We start from the raw sequence: 15,367 nt of genomic DNA, 5'->3' as shown, positions 1-15,367 counted from the left end.
ACATGCCCCCACCCTGCTGAAAACACGCCTGGGAATTTTGGGGATGCTGGGTGGGGGAATCCAGAGGGAAGATCCAGCCCTATGACCTGAAGGATCAACTCTGCTTCTGTCTCCATAGATGCTACCAGACCTGAGTATTTACAGCATTTTTTGGTCATTAGTTACTTCCACCGCTGAAGATGGGTAGAGGGAATGTTTTCACCCGATAGTGTATTTATAAACAAAATATCTCAAAAAATAATGGCCAAATTCAACGAAACATGGTATATAGGTAGGATATGGCCCAAGGAAGAACTGTTTGGTCTATGGAAAAGATGCAGATCAGGAATTTTTTTTAAAGCATCCATTAACATGGAGAGACAGAGTGTATTGCCTTTTTTAAAAAAAAAATGTTGTGGGTTGTTTTATTTAGAATGTTGCAGATTGTCTCAGCTGTTGTGCTGGAATTTGTTGCAGCTGTCAAAATGTGAGCAGAGTTTTCAGAGCCGGTTATTGATGTGGATTGGCCTGAAGCCTCCTCCTCAGTGAGATGGAAGCTCTGAATTTAAAAAAATTATTTTTCCAACTTTGGAGTTACACAGCATTACTCAGGCAGGAACAAAACCCCAAGAAGGAGCTGCATAACTGTAATAACATTGAGTTATCACAGCATGGTGAAAGTATGTGCTGTACTGAGTGCCCTCTTCACTTGTTATAATTGTAATGGCAACAAAATACAGTTCAAGATGTCAAAAAACTGGAAAGAGGCACAGGTCCTCCTGCTTTGTGGAAGCCTGCATTAAAATGCTTCTTCAAGAGGTCATAATCACAAGAAGCATGCTTTGGAACTGCAAGGAGTTGGCCACGGCGGTCAGTATCAATGCCACCATTCAGAGCATAGCTGCTTACCAGGTCAGGCAAGCAAAGTGGAGCCAGCACAATTTGCAAGACCACTTTACGATCATTTTCCCTCACTGTGTTGAATTGCTAATCATCAATGATCATGAGGTAGCACATTGCTTCATACAGTAAAAGTCTTCACCTATACACATTCCTTCACTCAATGCCATTCAGGCATTCAACAGACTTAAAAGTTCCATGTGGAAAGTTACTGCTCGATGCCTGAACCTCTTGGCACACCCAACACCCAATTATGGAACGTGGGCTAAAACTGCACTTCAGAGGAACAGAAGGTCATTCTCATGTTTTGCATTCTTTTTCCAGGAAAAGACAGTCCATAACAATCTGGGGGAGATTGATATTGTGTAGCAGGTCTCCAAATCTCTGCTACGAGGAAGCAATGGAGATCCTGAAAAAGGAGGCACTGGAGGGGGGTATTCGAGATGGTGAAGTAGAGGGCATGTTCAGAGCTTGTCATAGCGTTATGCTTCTTTTATTATGCCCTTCACAGGCTGTCAATGGTCATAAAACACAAAAATCACTTTGTCTATAAAATAAAATGCTAGCTCTCTTCCTGAGAAAGCCATTCTAATCTATCCTCCTCTTTTCCTTCTGTAGATGTTTCTGGAAGATTGAGTCAGAGTCATTACAGCAGAGAAAAAAGCCATTCAGCCCATGCCAGCTCCCTGTCAAGCCCAGAGTCCAGCATATCTAGTCCTGCCAGTATTTCAAAGCAATGCAGTCAATCACTTGATCCCTCACATGCCCAGTGGGATCTACCCACGAGAAATTAAAGAACAAAATAAATGGGAATTGGCTGAGTGACACAGGGAATGAACAGCCGGGAGTAGAACATGAGGAGGAAGACATTACGGACCACAGGATTGGATATGCTGGGGGGAGTCAAATTGATGCAAGCTTTTATTTGTGATTTCATAAGCGAATGAAGCTGACATATAAAACATGTTTTTGCTAATCTGATCAGGCTCACAGTTTCCTTTGCACTTGACATTCACATTTAGGCCTCAAACCTCCATATCTAGTACAAGGTCCCCTTTATACACTTCACCACATTGAATACTCACCTTTGACCTGCAACTGCTTTTGCTCATCACAGAATCACTGAATCTTTACAATGCAGAAGGTGGTCATTCGGCCCACTGAGTCTGCACTGGCTCTGTGAAAGAGCATTCTATCTTGTCCGACTCCCCTGCCTTATCCCCACAACCATGCACATTCTCTCTTTTCAGATAGCAATCCAATTTCCTTTTGAATATCTCGATCAAACCCACCTCCACCACCCCCTCAGGAAGCTCATTCCAGATTACAACCACCCTCTGGGTGAAAAAAATTTTTCCTCACATCACTTTTACTCCTTATGCCAATTATTTTGAACCTGTGCCCTCTAGTTCTTGATGCGCTCTTGAATGGGAACAGTTTCTCACTATTTACCCTGACCATGCTCCTCAGGATCTTGAATACATCTGTCAACTCCATCAGGAAAAAAGGGTGAGACCTAGGGCCCCAATTTTAATCTAAACTTCCTGACAGGAAATGAATAAATGGTTAAAATATCAAAAGCTGTTTTTAACCAAGAAGCCGCTGACCACCGACCGCCATTTTAACTGGTTAATAAAACGCACCCATCAGAAACAGGTGAAATATCTCAAAATAAATTCAAATCAGTGGCCTACGATGGCGTTGGGACCTCAACGCTATTTTAACTGAGTTAACTGAAGTAAACCTCATGGGTTTGGCCTCAGAAACTGACAAATATACCTAGAAGCTGTATTTCATGGGGCACTTACCAAGAGAATTCAGGTCATTTCAGATTTGTACACTATTGTGATTAATGGATTTACAAGCCAGTTCTGAGCTTGGAAATAGCTTCTTTCTGATTTCTTTGCTTCAGCAATCCTGATTAAGCACTTTGCCTTTCATGAACGCTCCTGCTGTTTATTTGCTTCGGATAGAGGAACAGTTGGAGGACAATGGAACTCAATAATCAGAACTAACAGCAGGTGGGCCTGTAAGAACCCAGCAGATGAAATGGGCTGCTTGCAGAGGTTGTGCCCAGCCTCAGTGTTTACATGCCAAGAATCATTTTCCAGGGTATGTCGAAAGAAGAGTGCTACAACATCGAAGGATGTTATGCTTCACTAGATAGACTGCCACTGATTAATGCAGCCTCCGGTAACAGGACTGGCTACTCCCTGGACCAAGGGGAATGCTGTGCTTGTAGTACCATCAGCCTCATCTTTGTCACCTCAGCCTCATTCTAACTGTAACAGCTGTGGACCATACAGTCACATTACTCTTCCAGAGGCTACAAACAAGCAGAACAAAGGAACTCTGAAGTTTGCAGCAGTGGTCAGGGTCCCTCAAGTCCAGTGCATAATATGCAGCGCTCACATAATTTTGGGGAACCCAGAGAATAGCCAGGAATGTTTCTGAACCAGAAGGTCTTTCACTTTATCAACATGCAACAGGTGTATGATCAGTGCAGAAGCAAATTACCATGTGTACCAATTTCACTGGCAGCTGCAATGACAGAAACATCTAGAAAACATGGTGCTGGTGCCTGCCTCTGGATTAGAAGATCCTCTGTATTCTTAGAGCTAGTGAAGACTTTAAAATAGAACTGTTTCCAAAAACATGAACACCCACATTCAAGCATTTTAAATCACCTTAAGACCTGCTGACTGCCAAGTGAGCATTGTGCCCGAGCTTTGACATGCAGACTGGACAGCTGCATCTCATTTTCCTGCTCCTTCGGCCCTTCCATTGAGCAGGCACACACTGGAATTCTACTACGTAATCTCTAACTTTGGAGCAGATGGGTTGGGACAGGGCTGGGAAACAAAATAATCTGCCCTATTGTGTGCACTGATTTATGTAGGCAAACTATATATTGCAATGTGAATACATTTTTAATGTATCAAACATTCCTGGTAATCACATTTCCTGCATTTAATGTATTGGCCCAAAACCTCCAGTCAAAATTGGAACCCCTGGGTCTGACGCTGATCAGACAGCAAACTACCCTCGTAGCGTATGTTGAAAAGGCTCCGACTTCCGATCCATGATGCAGAAGAATTCCCTTTGAGAAAGAATCCTCACAGAGAGCAGCGAAGAGAATCTGCACAGAAGCCATGGCCCCTTATCACAGCACCAGCTGCCATATCCTGATAAGGTTTGAGAGATCCCAAAGCTTGTGAATGAATGGGCATGGGAGTGAATGGGTGTGTGGGTGAATGGGACAGGTAAGTGGGTAGGGTGGCAGCTGATTAGGGTGGGTAAGTGGATCAGGATAGTCAGATCAGGGGCTAGTCAGGTCAGGTCAGGGTTGGGGGAGTCAGGAGGTCAGGGTCAAGTTGGGCAGTGGGCACTAAGTCAGGTCTGGTCAGAGAAGGGAGTCAAGTGGTGGGGGCTAGCCAGGTCAGGCTAGGGGGGAATGGGGTAGTTTGGGGGGAGAGGCGCAGTTGGGAAAGTCAGTTGCATAGTTAGCCAGGAGTTAGACCAGGACTTTGCTGTCTAATATTTCCTGGGCAACTATCCAGGTAAGTAAGTTGGAATTGTTTGAAATCTCTGACTCTAGCTCAGAGTTGACGAGATTTTCGGAGGGTCTTGGACAGCAGTGGGATTGCCCATCAGAAGTTCAAACATTCTGGGCAAATCCCATGAAGTCATTGCGATGGCACTTCCACAAGGTCCTGAAGTATATGTCCAATCTCTGACAATCTGGAGACTGGAAGATTTGGGTCATTGGTTTTACTCAATATTTGATGATAAAGCTAGGATTAATTCTAGGATTACATACATCGAACTGATACAGCTATATGTGGATCATTATGGTGACTGAGGGCTTGATTTTCATTAAATAACAAAAGCTCACCGTTAACCTCGAAGGAACTTGTCCACAATATTCTAGCAATCTCCATAGGTTGGATTCCCCTTTCCCGACATCTGTTTAAATCTGACATTAGATCAATGGGATCTCCACGCTTGCAACAACAGTGATGTCAGCAAGCAGGGTAAGTAACCAATCATATTGAAGCATTCTCACAGGCAGCAAACCAGGAAATAAAAAAACACTGATTCCCTTTATTTTAATTTTAATTTTCAGATAGCAAAATAAATGATTAGGATTGGATTTAAATAGAAGCTAAAATATTAATATAAAATTTGAGAAAATTAACTTTTTTCATCATAATGGAGACATTTGGCATCCCACAAGTACAAAATAAGCTTTTTAGGAGGAGTCATGGCCCTAATGAAATTAAAAACCTACAGATGTAAAGTTTTCAAGGATTTTTACAGTGAAACTAATAATAAACAAGCGGAAGTTCTCAACCGTTCAGAGATTTCCCAATGATTGCATTCTGGGCAACTGCAAAAGTGCATCCTCTTGGAGTGATGACAGTGAATGCTGACAGTTCCATTGTCAGTATCACAGCAAAATCCAAACCACTATGGCCTATTTGAAATGACAGCAAAGGCACATTTCAATCTCCAATGATGCACATAATGTTCAGTTATACTTCCACTTGGCCTATGTTAGACACTCTATGATCAAAATAGAACACGTTAACTCTGACATCCAGAGGCCAAGCTAGATTTATTAAATGTCATTTGCAAATTCATATTTATATTGTACTTACCACTTCGACCATTTTGATGAAATATAAGTCCTTAGGGAATTTAACAGTAAGAGTAGTTGAGTATGCATCATCCCCTGCATTGAATAGAGATACATTCAGAATGATCCTCTTCACCTCCTGAACTGCCAGATAAGATTTGTTTACATGGGACCTAGGAAACAAAACCATAAATCTATATTGCTATATAAACATCACATTGCACAAGGTTATCTAGACAATGCCATTATACATTCTTACTGGGTAAGGCTCTCTGCTAGGAATAGAAGTGGGAAAATTATCCTTTTATTCTAGCCACTGAATATTTTTGTACGATATAGGTAGATGATACATAACAAAGTTTTGAGGTAATTATTATCCCTATCACGTCCATCTTCCAAGTGCAATCCCAAAAGTCTCTACAACAATCCAGATGCAGATCAACAAGAAAGATGCTCGATTTGAAAATGATGAACCAAAGATAATGTTTTTATACTCCTGATTTCAATACTATTAAGCTCATCTTGCATTTGCTATAAAAGTAAAATCACAGGTTTCAATACAGACACAAAAATTGAGGTATCGTGACTGTTTTCCTGCCAGAAAAACAAGACATTTGTAAGATATCCTGGCTTTTAACCAGCACATTAGTCACTGAACACCTTTGGGAAAAAATCTGGCATATAGACAAGAAGCAGAAGGTGAAAAAAATTGTACGTTACAAGGTCTCAGGGTAATTGCAAATAATAAACACAGTACACTACAAAAGTATACTTTTACCAGAACAGGAAGATACATTTTCACTTTCAACAACATTTTTGCATTCTTATTTTTTTGGCAATGAGTAACATTTCAACTATTTCCCGGAGTGTATGTTATCTGGCTCATGATGATGTTTCCATGGTGCTGCCACTGAGATGCCCATCAGCCTGGTGCCAAGCATACAGCAGAGCACCAGGTGTGCATCTGGGAGCGTGACAAGGGTACACTAAAGACTTCACTGATGAATAATCTTTTTTCTGTCCTCCATAAAAATGATTTGGCATAGCACAAAGTCAGACACTCATGCAAAGTACTGGCACTGAAAATAATACAAGTAAATGTGTTTAAATAATTTGCTGCAATTCAAGGCTACAAGGAACAGCAAAATAATTCAGTGTTGTGATAAAAGTGATATTAAATAATGCACAACTCTTTTTTTTTAAACTATTGTAACTACTGGCATTTTGATCTAACCATCATAGCATTGTCTATTCTCACTTCCTAAGCTAAAAATCTAAATTCCAGGTACTAATTAGTCCTCTTTAAGACATTTGCACGGATTAGAGGTGTTCAGCATCATTAGAGATAAGGAGATACCAGCTCTCATGCAGGTCAAGTTAAGACAAGTATGATAACATAAACCCCACCTTTATAGCTTGACATCTCAGCATCTAATTTCCTCACTTATGAAGTAAATTAGTGTGACCTGAACATAGCTGAGAGGAGAATTAGGTGTTGAGTTATTCGGCTGGTTCCACACTAACCTGCCAGAAATGACATTGGGTGGATGATGCTTTTGCTGAAATATGAGCAGATGGGTATATATGGTCAAGAATGTTCAATCAGCACTGAAGTGAGGTCCTCGCTGCAGAAATCATAGAAAGCTGCTTACAAAAATCTAGTGAGCCCTGTAGCCTGGGTTTCACCTTTCCTGACATAAATTGCATTCTGGCACCAAAAAAAAGGGAGACCTCCGATATCCATCAAGACTAAGTAGCCAATCACAAATAATTCACAGTCATCAATGCAGAATTTAAAATGCACTGATTATCTTTCACTTTTTAATCATTTTACAGAGAGTGGAATAAAATTAGAAGATAGACATGGGAAGCTGAAGTATTCATTATTTTAAAAGTCTGTGGAATTCTTATCATAATGGAGAAATTTGATATTATGTAAACATAAAGTTAGTTTTTCAGGGATAGGTACACTGTTCAACAGTATTTATGCCTTAGTATGCTGTTAAAATCCCAGCCGGATCTCATTCAACAAGGCATAACTTGTGTCTTTTTTTATGGTGAGATAGTGCAGAAGGTGAAAGTTAACATTAATTCAGTGACTTCTGAAGATTCCCATCTGTGGGGGCTTTAACAGTGACTACGACCTTGACAAAGACCAGTAGCTTTTTTTTAAAAAAAAAGTAGTCAAAATCCCAGTTATTTGCTAAAAGAATAAAGCCACAAGACTCCATGGTTTAAAACAGAAGGATTTTTTTTACTATACAAGAGTCAACAAAGCAAACACTAAGTACAATCTAACCTATACTCTAACATCCAGATTTAACATGAGTTAAACATGAACAGGAAAATTGTGGGAAAATATAAACTATAAATCACACCTTAAATGGCAGATACAACTAACATAGATATTATGAATTGGCTCAGCAGTCTGCTCAGATTTTACTGATTACAATTGTGGCTAGGCAGAATGTAAAAGAATTAAAATTTGCAAGCTTTTCTTAAACTTAAGCCAGTATCATTGTAGCAATTCTCTTTTCCACCTTGCTTGGGATGGGAACCCCATTAGGTGTTCAGTATGTAATTAAGCTGTCCCTGGGAAATAGATCAGGATTAAGGTATAAGCAAGAGGTGGCCAGCAGCCCAGCCATGCTCAGCTATTTCATTCTGCAAAATATTTTACATCACACTGTGTTACTTACAATGACCACACCTAGACATTTACATATATCAAAAACTGCAAATACTGTAACAAAAAAAAAATCAGAAATGCATACATGGTATTTGTGGATCATCTCTAAGTGGAAGTTGCTCAATGTATGACAAGTGGAAGAAATGGTAAGAACAATGCTTTTGATTTTAAATCAGTGTTTTTCAACAATAAAAATTTTCTAGTGTAATTTTCACAACTTCCTTCAATAACTAAAGCAAAAAAGCACAGGGGCAAACATGTAAAAAAACAGTTACGTTAGACTTTCCATTGTTTTTCCGTTTTATTCAGTTTGATCAATACAGAGCGGAAAGACTTGAGAATGCAATACTCAATTTGCACTGCAGCTTAAGAAAATACTTTAAATTATCTTTTTAAAATATTCCTTACCATATTAACTTTGCATAGAATATATAGCTCCGAAGCAGGCTGTTTGTCCAACTCATTTTAGGAGGTGTTATTACTTGAAACAAGTCTCCTCCCACTCCATCTGCTTCATCTTAATCTTTCAACATATCTTTCTAGTCCCTTTACTTTCATGTACTTGTCTAGCATCCAAGATATTGCCTGTGGTAGTGAGTACCACATTCTAACCTCTGAGTATAGAAACTTATATATTTTCCTATTGAATGCAATAGCAGCTCTCTAGTAATTTAGAGCATCTAGTCTCCCATAAGTGGAAACATTCTCTCCATGGTCTACCCTTGCAAGTTTGAAAATACAGCTGCATCTTACAAGTCATTTAATGTATTGCAAAGAAGTAAACTATGAAGCCACATTTAAAACTGCTGAAATAATCAGCTTATGCTAAGTTGTGAACTTCAATTGCGCTGTTATGGTGATGATGGGGCAGGAGCGGGGTGTGCAGAATAGGCATATATAGAGAAAAGGTAAACGAAAGGAAAGTTCTCTGAGCCCTGACTCACAGCTTCCAGTCATCAGCATAGAACAGCATTGTCAGAAGCCTCAAGGATTGTTATTCACCTACTTTCATTCAATGTAGTATTTGGCCTGTTGTTCAGGGAACTGGAGAAGATTTGTGAGATTTGTATGCATTAAATCAACAAAAATGTTGCACAAAATGTATTGTGGATAACTTTTCAGTACTTCATCAGTAACAGTTGTGCCTTAGGAAGTCTATCTTTAGGGATATTCTTTGTAAGGATAAAAAGTTAAGGAAAAAGATAAAGAAAAAGAAAGCCTTGCATTTATATAGCACCTTCCACAAACTACATAGATGCACAAAAGCACTTTATGGGCAAAGTAGTATTTTAAAATGTAGTCACTGTTGTAATCTAGGAAACAGAGCAGCAAATTTGCATACAGTAAGCTAGCACAAACAGCAACGTGATAATAACCAGATTATCTGTGCTTGTGATGTAGTTTAAGGGATAAATATTGGCCAGAACACCAGGATAACTTCCCTGCTCATCTTTGATATAATTCCACACGATCTTGTGCGCACCCAAGAGAGCAGACGGGGCCTCAATTTAACACCTCATCTGAAAGACACCACCTTAGGCTAAAGTGTCAGCTGAGAATCCTGTTATAGTGCAGGGTGCATTCTTCACTCAATGGGATTTGGCACAAAAATAGTATCACGATATTTAAGAAAAAGAGTAGGCCATTGAGCCCCTCGAAACTATTCTGTCTTTGAAATTAGATCATGGCTGATCTCTGCCAAACTTTGTCTAATTGCATCTAGGGAGTGGTACAACTAAATTGCCCATTAGCTGCATTTGAGATGATTCGGGTCATCAGGTTCCATAGCACCTGCAGCAGCTCCTGTACATTTTATTTGAAATACTGGGAAATTAACAAAAGTTGCCAACAAAGAAAAGCAAGGATAATCAAGTGAATATTCAATGATATGAACAGTTAAACGTACTGCTGTGTACTTGATCCTCATCTGTTTTCCAAAATACGCCAGACTCTCAATTTCAACCATTATTTGAAATTATTAGTCAGCATTGATTATTTTTCTCACTCTCTTGAAAATAACTTTATAAAAATAGCTTTAAAAAATGGCTGTATACCATCACAATCAACGGGGGACAGTGGGAGGGGGGATGAAAAGCACTGGAAGTAGAAGACAGGTTAGAAGGGAAAATAAGCTCTAGGTAAATTGCTTATAAAGTAGATTGAAAGGTTGTAAAGAAATTGAACAGGAAAAAACAGGGAAAACGAAGTAGGATATGGGAAGACAAGGAATGGAAAATTGCCAAATCATGGAATCCAAACTAAAATGGGCACATATAATGCATGTTCCATAAGAAACAAACTTATGGAACTAATGTTAATTAAAATATAAAATCATCACATAACTGCAATAACTAAAACATGGCTGTCACTCAGTCAGGATTGGTAATGAAATATTCCTGCATATAACTTTCAGAATGATATGGGATGAGTAAAGTGAGATATTGGTAGTGGTATTAATTAGAAAAAAAAATCACAGCACTTACTCCATCAGGATTTGACTAAAGAGGTTGTCTAAACAGAATCCTTTTAGATTCAGCTGAGGGACAGAAAGACAGTGCCACGTTATTGGGGGTACATTATCAACCAATGATCAGGAACTGGAGGAAGAAATTTGTAGCCAAATTTAAAAAGATGCACATTAACAACAGAGCCTGGATTATATTTATCTAAATATGTTTTATTTATCTAAAAATAGAGGGCTGATGGACTTAGATATACAGATGCACAAGTCATTAAAAGGTGGCAATGGAATCCTACCTAAAAGGAAATCATTTTTATATTATATGATACTGCAAAGGACTCGGGCTGTTTGGAAGGTGCAGTAATTTGCATGTGGAAATTAGAACTAATCTGTTTAAAAGGAAACATCCAAGGAATATGCTTTGCAAATTAGTAAACATGTTTTCCTCCTTTTTGAACAGTGGGAAAAGCATCCTTGGAATAAATCTCTGTGCACACTACCTAACTCTGCCTGGTCTTGTTGATATCATAGCATGTAGAACTGAAAGACTTCTTGTTTAAGAAACCATCATTAACAACTGAACAGCACTCCCAGGGTTGTAAAGAGTGAAGAAGTAAATTAAGTAATGATCAGTTCCTTGAAAAGGCTTATAAAATAGCAGTTCTAGGCTTTATTTCATGATGTGTTCATTTGGGCCAATTTTAAGCTCCTGAAATCAACCTTTATGGAACAGAAATTAGCTCAAAATGGGTCGATAGGCATTTGCCCAATTAATGCTAACAATCCGGCTATTGCCAGTTTGAAATCTGTGTTTCAGACAACAGAACACAACTTGGTGTCTTTGGAAGAAGTGCGGACCCCAATTGCAGTTTTAAGGGATCACAAGTAGAGTGTGTACCACAAATGGAGTGCTTCTCCTAGTTCCACAAGAATATTAAGGGCCATTGCCAGCTCAGGCTCTACGTTGCCTCCACCCACCCCTTAGACTTAGCTTTGCCCCAGCTTGGTGTAGAACTCGGACAAAGTCTCGATTGGCGAAGTACAGCCACACAGGTTGGTGCCTGCAACTCACTGGCTCCATTTAAATGAGGCCTAAGCCCCAAAATGGCTTTGACCCCCTTCGCGTATGGAATGCCAGGAAACTGGCACACACTATTCATTGCATCAAAGATAAAATCAACCCAATTTTGTTCTGAAGATGTAAAGGATGTGTTTTTCATTCTATGTTTGGTAAACACCCAAGGTGTAAATCTGGGTGTAAACCTCACCTTCAGAGCTGAGTTTGGAAAAAAAAAATTGAACAATGACATCACAGAAAAACCTTAAGTTCATTGGTTGGTAAGAAACTGTTAGTGAGTGTCTTTAAATAGCTGTAAATTAGAAAAAATGTATTATTTTTAAAGTAGCTGCTACTTGGATTTGAGTTGAGAAAGACTAGGAATAAGGTAAAGTCAGGGCCAGTAACAAAGTAATATAAGTAAACCAAAGCAAATTACAGTTAACATAAGGGAAGTAAAGTTAAGACATGGTAGGGCAGCTCGGTCATGTGGAATGTGTGTCCTGTAATGTGCGCGAAGCAGTGGACACTACTGGTAACCTAGATGACCACATGTGCAAGAAGTGTCACCAGCTGCAGAAACTTCAGCTCCAGGTTTTGGAGCTCAAGCAATGGCTAGAGTCACTGTGGCGCATCTGCGAGGCTGAGCTCTACGTGGTAGCACGTTTAGAGAGGTGGTCACACCACTGGCAGAAAGGGAACGGGCAGTCCAAGAGAACCAGGCAGATGGTGCAGGAGTCCTAAAGTCCTGCTCACTAATCGTTTTTCTGTTTTGGATACTGTTCAGGGCATTGGTTCCTCAGAGGAGTGCAGTCAGAGCCAAGTTTGTGACATCATAAGCAGCTCCGCTGTACAGGAGGGGAGGAAGAAGAAAGGAAGGGCAATAGTGAGAGGGGATTCATTGGTTAGGGGAACAGACAGGCATTTCTGTGACCACAGGATGGTATGATTCCTCCCTTGTGCCAGGGTCAAGGATGTCACCAAGTGGCTGCAGAATATTCTTTGAGGGAAGGGTGAACATTGAGGTCATGGCCCATACTGGTATCAAGGACTTAGGTAGGAAGGGGGGTCTGGTCCTGCAGTCAAAATTTAGGGAGCTAGGTAGAAAATGAGCAAGTGGGACCTCAAAAGTAGTAATCTCCGGATTACTTTCAGTGCCACATGCAAGTAAGCACTGAAATAAGAGGATAAGGCAGATTAATGCATGGCTGGAAAGATGATGCTGGAGGGAGGGCTTTAGATTTCTGGGACTGGGTCTGGGGAAGATGGCACTTGCAGAAGCCAGATGAGTTCCCTGCGGGGCATTTTGCTAGAAATGTTTTGTGGGGCGGGGGGGAGCTTTAAGATAACTCGGCAGGGGTGTGGGAACCGGGAGAGTATTAGAGAGTAACACCAAGGCACACAAGATACTGGAAGAGACAGGTAACACTAGAATAGAGAATAGTTAGTTAATAGGCAGAGTAAGGGAGAAAGTAATGAAGTATAAATGAGGGTTATACCATATTTTTGTGAATACATGGAGTATAGTAAATAAGATTGGTAAGTTACACGCGCAGATTGCCATGTGGAAATATGATGTTGTGGCCATAAGAGAGACCTGGCTTAAGGCAGGGCAGGACTAGGTGTTAAATATTCCTGGGTATTCAGGAAAGATAGAGCAGGAAGCAAAGGAGGAGGGGTGGCTGTATTGGTAAGGAGATCATTGCAGCCCTGGAGAAAGAGGGTTCCAGGACAGAATCAACTTGGCTAGAGCTAATGAACAAAATGGGTGCAATTACATTGCTCAGAGTAGTCTATAGCCCACCGACTGGCGGCGGGGGGGGAGAGAAAAGAGATATGGAGGAACAGATCTGCAGGGAAATTACAAAGAGGTGCAAACATTATAGAGTAGTTATAATGGGGGACTTTGATTACCCAAATATAGACTGGGATAGTGGTAGTGTAAAGGACAGGGAGTGGCAATAGTTCTTAGGAGGGTGCTCAGGGGAATTGTCTACAGCAGTATGTGTCCAGTTGAACAAGAAAGGAGGCACTGCTAGACTTGGTTCTTGGAAATGAGGTGGGCCAAATAGATCAAGTGTCAGTGGGGGCATATTTAGGAGACAGTGATCATTGTATCATAAGGTTTAGGAGTAACAGGAGTTATAGAGTAAGAATAATTAACTGGGGGGAGGGCCGACTTCACTGGGGCAAGCGGAGCTGGCCTGGATAGACTGGAACTAAAGGTTGGCGGGAAAAAAACCTGTAGGGCTACCTTCAAAGGAAAAATGGTTCAGGCACAGTTGAGGTATATTTCCTCAAAAGGGAGAGGTAGGGCAAACAAATCCAGAGGTTCCTGGGTGAAAAAGGAGATAGAAATTAAGATTTAAAAAAAGTTTGCTTATGACAGGTGTCAAGTGGAAAATGCAATCGAGAACCATGCCAAACACAGAAAGTTCAGAGGGGAGATGAAGAAGCAAATAAGAGAAGCAAAGAGGGGTTATGAGAAAAGATTGACAGCCAACATAAAGGAGATTCCCAGTCTCCTATAGGCACCTAAATAGTAAAAAGATGGTAAAAGGAGTAGGGCCAATTAGGGACCAAAAAGGGGATTTACACATGAGGCAAGGGGCATGACTAAGGTGTGAAATGAATACTTTGCTGAGGAAGCAGATGTTACCCAGGCCAAAATAACAGAAGATGAAACTCTGTCACTAGAAGGGTTCAAAATTGATAAGGCTGTGGTATTGGATAAACTGTTGGTACTTAAAGTTGACAAGGCACTGGGACCAAATGAGATGCATCCAAGGATATTGAGAAGTGAGAGTGGTAATTGCAGGGGCACTGGCCATAATCTTTCAGTCTTCCCTGGACTCAAGGGAGGTACCAGAGGACTGGAGAATTGCAAACATTACACCTTTATACAAAAAAAGGTTGTAAGGCTAAGGCCAACAATCACAGACCAATCAGTTTTAATTCAGTGGTGGGGAAGCTTCTAGAAACAATTATTTGGGGTAGAATTGAAGGCACATAGAAAAATATGGGTTGAAGAGTCAGCATGGATTTCTTACAGGAAAATCATGTTTAACGAACTTGTTGGATTTTTTTGAAGAGGTAACAGAGGGTTGATGAGGGTAATGCTGTTGATGTGATGTACGTGGACTTCCAAAAGGCATTCGAAACAGTGCTGCACAACAGACTGAGAAAAATTATAGCTCATGGAATAAAAGAGAGTAGCAGCAACGTGGATACAAAATTGGGCAAGTAATACAAAACAGCGAGTAATGGTTAATGGATATTTCTCAGGCTGCAGGAATGTCTGTAATGGAGTTCCCCAAGGGTCAGTTTTTCCTGATATATATTATTGATCTAGATCTTGATGTGCAGAGGACAATTGCAAAGTTTGCGGATGACGCAAAACTTGGAAGCATTGTAAACTGTGAGGAGAACATTGTGCAACTTCAAAAGGACTTTGATAAATTGGTGGAGTGGGTAGATCGGTGGCAGAAGAAGTTCAATGCACAGAAGTGCGAGGTGATTCATTTTGGTAGGAAGAACATGAAGAGACAATATTAAATAAGGGATTCAATTCTAAAGTCTGCTCAGGAGCAGTGGGACCTGGTTGTATATGTGCACAAGTCATTAAAGGTGGCAGGGCAGGTT

At 40.3% G+C, this 15,367-nt stretch overlaps 1 protein-coding gene across 2 annotated transcripts in view; it reads right to left on the bottom strand.

The window, feature by feature from the left end:
- The window catches only part of itga4 (integrin alpha 4), a 169,637-nt gene that overhangs the window by 53,231 nt on the left and 101,039 nt on the right, over nt 1-15,367 (bottom strand). For both annotated transcript variants that reach the window (XM_041200111.1, XM_041200112.1), the window contains one exon: nt 5,541-5,691. In XM_041200111.1, the coding sequence (XP_041056045.1) occupies nt 5,541-5,691 (151 nt within the window). The remainder of the gene's footprint in view (nt 1-5,540; nt 5,692-15,367) is intronic.

Source organism: Carcharodon carcharias, chromosome 12 (assembly GCF_017639515.1).
Source record: "Carcharodon carcharias isolate sCarCar2 chromosome 12, sCarCar2.pri, whole genome shotgun sequence".
NCBI classification, from domain to species: Eukaryota; Metazoa; Chordata; class Chondrichthyes; order Lamniformes; family Lamnidae; genus Carcharodon; species Carcharodon carcharias.
The sequence above is the reverse complement of the archived record's forward strand: the minus strand, read 5'-3'. Positions and strand labels throughout refer to the sequence as shown.